This window comes from Chiloscyllium plagiosum, chromosome 19 (assembly GCF_004010195.1).
Source record: "Chiloscyllium plagiosum isolate BGI_BamShark_2017 chromosome 19, ASM401019v2, whole genome shotgun sequence".
Classification (NCBI taxonomy): Eukaryota; Metazoa; Chordata; class Chondrichthyes; order Orectolobiformes; family Hemiscylliidae; genus Chiloscyllium; species Chiloscyllium plagiosum.
Genome location: NC_057728.1, coordinates 12,209,429 through 12,216,543, shown reverse-complemented (window position 1 = coordinate 12,216,543; position 7,115 = coordinate 12,209,429). Strand labels below are relative to the sequence as shown.

The window sequence follows — 7,115 nt, the reverse complement described above, 5'->3', positions numbered from 1 at the left end:
CCTCGTCGGCCTGTCAACGTACTGAGTTAGGAAACCCTCCTGAACACACCTTACAAAAACAGCTCCATTCAAATTTTCTGCTTGAAGGAGGTTCCAATCAATATTGGGAAAGTTAAAGTCACCCATTACAACAACCCTACTACGTCCACACTTTTCCAAAATCTGCCGACCTATGCTTTCTTCCATCTCCCTGCTGCTATTGGGGGGCCTGTAGTAAACCCCTAACAAGGTGACTGCTCCCTTGCTGTTCCTAATTTCCACCCATACTGACTCAGTAGACAGATCTTCCTCGACAATGGAAGCTTCTGTAGCTGTGATACCCTCTCTGAATAGTAGTGCTACACCCCCTCCTCTTTTCCCCCCTCCCTATTCTTTTTAAATGCTCTAAACCCTTGAACATCCAGCAACCATTCCTGCCCAAGAAACCCATGTCTCTGTTATGGCCACAACATCATAGCACCAGGTACTGATCCACACTCTAAGTTCATCACTTTTATTTCTGATACTCCTTGTGTTTAACTGATCCCTTGGTTCCTCCCCACTAGCTGGTCTACCTCTTGCTATTGCCTCATCTGCATCAACTCTCACCTCTGATATACAGCTCAGGTTCCCACCCCCCTGCCATACTAGTTTAAACCCTCTCAAACTACTCGAGCAAACCTTCTACCCAGGACATTGGTCCCCTTCCAGTTCAGTTGCAACCTGTCCTTATTGTATAGGTCCCACCTTCCCCAGAAGGCATCCCAATTATCTACATATCTGAAGCCCTCCCTCCTACACCAGCTGCGCAGCCACATGTTACGATGCACCCGCTCCCTGTTCCTCGCCTCGCTATCTCGTGGCACCGGTAGTAAACTAGAAAACACTACTCTGTTTGTCCTGCTTTGCAACTTCCATCCTAACTTCCTGAAATCACTTTTTATATCCTCGATCCTTTTCCTGGTTATATCATTAGTGCCAATATGTGACACAATTTCTGACTGTTCGCCCTCTCCTTTTAGAACCTTATACACTCGATCGGAGACGTCCCGGACCCTGGCACCAGGGAGGCAACATACCTTCTGGGAATCCCGATCCTGACCACAAAATCTCTTGTCGATTCCCCTAACTATCGAGTCCCCTACCAGGAGTACTTTTCTATTCTGCCCCCTTCCCTTCTTTGCTCAGTGCCAGAGAACTGACTGCTATGGCTTTCCTCTGGTAGGCCATCCCCCCCAGCAGTATTCAAAACAGTATACTTATTGCTGAGGGAAATGTCCACAGGGGATCTCTGCACTGTCTGTCTGCCCCCTTTCCTCCCCCTAATTGTAACTCATCTATCTTTGGGGAGATATTTATTTTAAATTATTGATTCAAACTATTAAGGTTCCCAGCAGAGGAGGACATTCAGCCCATTGCGAGTGCAATCCAAAACAAATCCTCTGGATCAACTCTTGCATGCATCTTGCTTTACTTTAAATATTTATCTAATTTTCCTTTAAAGTATGCAACGCACTTTGTGTGGAAAAGTATTCTATGTTTCAACACTATGTAAAATACTTATCAATGTTCCTCCCAAGTTGCATGGCACAGCATTGAAGGTTTCACGCACTGAAAAAAAAATCTGGCTCCGCACAACAAAAAAAAATTTAAGATGGAAAACTGATCCCAACCCCTCTCATTAGTCTCTTAGAGAAGATTTTAAATTAGTCACTGACTGGCTGACCAAAGGCAACAGCCTTCCCCCCGTCACTCCACCTGAATTTTCTATATAATAAAATCAGATAAGCCCACCACCAGTGTGCTTTCACTCTGCTCCAGTGAAAATGAGTTGAAACTTTATTGCTGGAACAGCACAGCAGGTCAGGCAGCATCCAGGGAACAGGAGATTCGACGTTTCGGGCACAGGCCCTTCTTCAGGAATTCCTGAAGAAGGGCCTGTGCCCGAAACGTCGAATCTCCTGTTCCTTGGATGCTGCCTGACCTGCTGTGCTGTTCCAGCAATAAAGTTTCAACTTTGATCTCCAGCATCTGCAGACCTCACATTCTCCTCCAGTGAAAATGATCCAATCATTTATAACTACAGCTGCCCATATCTGGTATCATCTTGCCGACTGTACTCTATATGATACCTATGGCTTGAAGGTCATCCTACAGTGGATGCTCAAAACTGCATATATTAGTTTAACTATGACCTAAGCATTGGTTGGTGCAGATTTATCATTACTCCTGCATTCATGCACTTTACTCTCATAGTTATAAAATAGCTGTTTCTTTTATTTTCTAATACTCATATCCAGGACATTATAGGTTTGAACCCTGAGATCTTTACATTCATCCACATATTTGCATATCTTACTGTAAATTATGAACTTGCGATCATTCTTTTTATAAACTAAAAAAAAATACCTCACACTTATCCACAACAAATTGCATGTGCCATCTGTCTGTCTCTACCAATCGAGCTATGCCTTTCAAAGTTCTCCTCATTGCATGCTAAAACTCCTGTTGTGCGTCATCAAATTTCAAGACTCTGTTCTCTGTGCTCAAACCCAAAGCAACAATTCACACCCTGAACAAAAATGGATTAACCCTTAAATACATCACTTCAAAACCTTCTTTGGTTGTAGCTTCACCCATTCCCCGACAACTCTGCTCTTGGCCATCAACCAACTTCCTAACCATGCTACTCGATTTCCTATACACCATATGCCTGAAATCTTTCTAACAAGCTTCTTGCAAGACACCTCATGGAGAGCCCTTTGAAAGTGATTTTTAACAGATGGGATATATTTTAGGATTTCTTATCTAGCACATTTGCAGAAAATAAATGCACACTAATACTTGATGTGTCCATAAGTCAACAGCATTCTGGAGGTGAAAAGACTGAACCAACGCTTTCAGAAACAATTCTTCACAAAATTGTGCCCTTTCTGAACTTCTAAAACCTGTTTGATTTTTTAGTCGTATGGTTAGTTTAAAACTTCCTAGCCCAATTCCTTAACACCCAGTATGAAAAATTCCAACAGGTATATCTGCTGCTTATCATCACTAAAACAATAAAGATATTGAATACAGGAAAAATTAAACAGGCAAAAAAAAAGCACAATTGATTGGAGATAATTTGGATAGCGTATGAGTAAGATGTATTAAAGACCTCCCACAAAATTTAGTTTTAGTTGGCGAGATGGTAAAACAGCTATAAAAGATTTCTAAGGTTTGCAAATTCACAGTTGTACTCCCTTTATGTTATTATTTATTAAAGACAACAGCCAGTCATGGAAAGACAAGGCATTAAAAAAGCTCAAGGTGAAGGCTGACATGTGCAAATTACTTGCTCAGAATGGCATTGCTAAAATGCTGACTTGGGTATGAACATTTACTGTACTTCTCAAAAAAAACGTTTATATGAGGAAAATACTTTTCACAGTTAAACTTATCATGTAATAAATCACACAGTGGTTTAAAGAAGAAATAAACTAATTTTACAAGTGGTAGAGAATTAACATATTTTAATTCATGTGAAAGAATTAAGCAGATATCAGTGTGAATGCTTAGTGATGAAAGTATACTTGTGACCAACTGTCATCAAAAGACCCTAAAGGGCTCTGAACAGAGTAGATGGGGAAAATAGCTGTTCCCAATGGAGGAAGGATTGAGAATGAGAGGTCACATATTTAAGGTAATTTGCAAAAAGAAGCAATGACAACATGAAGAGAAACATTTTCATACACTTGGCTTTTCGGATCTGGAAAGCAGTTCCTTAGAATGGAGGCAGGTTCAATCAAGGCATTCAAAAGAAAATTATATTATTATTCAAAAAGAAAGAAGGGGAGTGACATGAGGTAAATTGCTCCTTCAGAGGGCCCATACAGACATGATGGGTTGAATGATCTCCTAAACTGTAGCCATTTTATAATTATGGAAACTCCAGATCAATTAGATACAATTATTCAGGAAACAATTGGTAGTCACATGGATGAAGGTGAACTTTTTACTAAAAGTCAGCATAGATTTCTAAAGGGGAACTAACAAAGTCTTTTTCAAGAAGTAACAGAAAGACTGGATGAGAGTGATGCAGCTGAAACAGACATTCAGAAGTCATTTGATACAATACTGCAAAACAGACTTGGGAGGAAATAAAAGGGATAGAAGCTACCTAATACAAAGTTGGCTGAGTGATAGTAAACAGAGAGTGAAGGTTAGTAGATAATTTTCAAACTGGAGAAGTGTTCATCATGGAGTTTCTCAGCGGTTTGTATTTGGACCCCTGATTTTCATGATACATGTGAATGACCTATATCTTTGAGCGCAGGGATAATTTCAAAATTTGCAGATGACACAAAATAAGACAACGTGGAAGGATTGTAAACCATGAGGAAGACAGTGTAAAACTCCAAAAGGACATAGATAAGTTGGAGGAGTGGGTGCATAGGTGGAAAATGGAGTTCAATGCATACAAATACGAGTTGATGCATTTTGGCAGGAAGAACATCAAAAGACAATACCAAATCGGGGTTATAATCCTAAAGATGCGGGAGCAGAGGGACCTATGTTTTCTCTTATTTCTTGAGTAGCTGTGCAGACCTCCAAGCGTGACAGCAGCTGGAGAAAACAGAATCGAATGCTTTGGCACAGTGTCAGCATGCCATCCTCCATGAGTGGACCCTCACAGATGTTGCGCAGCCACACAGCTCAGAAAGAACGTTGAGATTGACCTGTGTGTATACGGACACAGACCACTGAAGGTGGCAGGGCAAGTTGAGAGAGCCATTAATAAAGCCATAAAGTATATGAGCATGTAGGCCATGTTGACCTTATACAAGACACTTCTTAGACCTCAGCTGGAGTATTGTGCACAATTCTTGGTGCCACATTATAGAAAGGTTGTGAATACATTACATAGAGTGCAGAGGAGGTATACAGGAATGGTTCCAGAGATGAGAAATTTCAGTTGTAAGGATATATTGAAGAGGTTGGGAGTGTTCTCTGTAGAAGGAAGGTTGTAGGAGATCTGACAGAGTCTTCCAAAAATCATGAATGGGCTGGATAGAGTACACAGGGAGAATTTGTTCTTTTTATGCATAAAAGGAGCAAGTACAAATGGCACAGATTTGAAGTAATTTGTAAAAGAAACAAATGTGAGGTGAGAAAGAAAGTTTCACACAGTGAGTAGTTCAGGTATGAATGCACTGTCTGGAAATGTGGTGGAGGCAAATCCAATTCAGCATCCAAGAGGGTACTGGATGTTTATTTGAATAGAAATAATGTGCAAGGATATGGAGGAGGAGGAAATTGGCAATATGTAATAATGCTCATTTGAAGAGCCATGGCCAACATAATGGGCTGAATGGCTTCCTTCAGCACCATAACAATTCTGTAGTTCTGTGACTAAATGCGCAGCAAGCAAAGAATTCAAGGTACTAAATTCTTATCAGTAAACCTTGTTTGACACTTCATTTCAATATTCCAAAAAGTGCTAAACATAATATTTAATAATGATTACCACAGATAAATCTTCATCATCTTCTTTCTAATAAACTAATTACAGTTTGAGTGAAAATTTTCAGAATTAAAATCTGAAAACCACTGCCTGATGTACCAGGTACATCATCATCTGCTGAATTTGAGTCATTTTCATAATTGGTAACATGGCATGATATTTGAAACAAAAACACAAACTGCTGGAGGAAATTAATTCTGAAGTAGGTTCACTGAACGGGAAATATTAACTCTGCTTTTGCCTAATAGATGCCACCAGACTTACAAGTTTCTCCAGCAGTTCCTATTTTTGTTTCAAATTTTCAGAATCTACAGTTCTGTACTTTATTTTATGGCATTGGAAAGAGTTATTTATAGGGAGTCCTAGCCAGTCAACATTTTAGTTGTCAATGCTCCTTTAACTAATTCAGATGACTAGTTTCAGCAAAATTATGCAATATAACGAATTCCTTCCAATGGGCTTTTGGCATTTGCAATTGAACAAAATTTTGCCAAAAGTTCAGGATTTTATAATCATACTGCACTAACGTTGCAGTGAAACGTGGTAGTCAGAATATCAAAATTCTCAAATGCATGTAAACCAGTGACAAAACAGACTTAATATCATTAAAAAATTTCAATACAAAGAAAAACATTTCCAAACATAAATAGCTACCAGGATCCACTGAGATCCTTGAAGCTGCAGGTGAGTTCAGGTGAAAATCAAAATTAACTTTCAAACACATACGGTGTGTTCTGTGTAATGGAAAGCATTTGGTGCCTTTGCGTCTCTGTGGCCTGCCACCAATACTGACACATATAACAAATGTAAACATTGTGCAATGAGTGTCAGGAGTCAAGTCATTCATTCATTCATTACAATACCTGTCAAAGGCTGGCAGCTGGTTAACATATGAAAACGATATTTCACTTTGCAATTGCAGGGCAATGTTGTGTTGTTGTGTGTTTAGCATCGATATGCCATCCTTACCTTCTTTATTGAGCCTCATCACCTCTCTATTCTTTGAGCTCTCTTTTCCAGTGTCTTCTGATTCTTGATCTGCACGTGAGTAAACGGAAATAAGGAATGAAAAACAACAAAAAAATTGTTTTTTTGTTGAAGAAATAAAAGCCAACCTGGGTTAGTCAATCTTGAGCAATGTTAAATGCCAGTGTTTATGTGGTGACCCAGGGCCACATGGGGGGGGCACTTGTTCGTTGATGGTTTCAACACCAACATCCAGTGAGTGTCCGAGCCTCCCGGGGGGAGAGGGACAGGCCGGCCGGGGGTCTGAGCTCCCAGCCCCGGGCCGGCCAAGGACCACCCGCAGCCCCCAACACACAGACGGACACACACCCACACAGAGACAGAGACACAGACAGAAGCAGACCCCCGCAGGCCGGCCGACCCCAGGGAGTGGGGGGGAGACACGGAGACAGGCCGCTTACTGTCCGCACATTGCACTCGGGCAGCGTCGATCCAGCTGGACCAGGGCTTGCCCAGGAAGGCCTCGGGACTCGGCACTTTCCGCTCCAGGGTCGCCATTGCTCTGCCTTCTTGTTCCTCCGCTTCCCCTCGCCACCGCGTGACGTCACCTTCGGCTCCTTCCGCCATCTTCAGCCGAGGGGACACAGGGGGAGGGGAGGAGAGGGAG

The 7,115-nt window shown here is 41.4% G+C and overlaps 1 protein-coding gene across 7 annotated transcripts in view; it reads right to left on the bottom strand.

Annotated features, from left to right (window-relative positions):
* The window catches only part of LOC122559522 (ataxin-7-like protein 1), a 244,320-nt gene extending 237,212 nt beyond the window's left edge, over positions 1–7,108 (bottom strand). For 4 of the 7 annotated variants that reach the window (XM_043709110.1, XM_043709111.1, XM_043709114.1 and 1 more), the window contains exons 1-2: positions 6,910–7,108; positions 6,452–6,520 (exon numbers count right to left, since the gene is read on the bottom strand). In XM_043709110.1, the coding sequence (XP_043565045.1) occupies positions 6,452–6,520; positions 6,910–7,075 (235 nt within the window). In that variant the 5' untranslated portion in view covers positions 7,076–7,108. The remainder of the gene's footprint in view (positions 1–6,451; positions 6,521–6,909) is intronic. The other 3 variants (XM_043709116.1, XM_043709117.1, XM_043709112.1) reach the window with 2 other exon arrangements.
* Between the last annotated feature and the right edge of the window lie 7 nt (positions 7,109–7,115).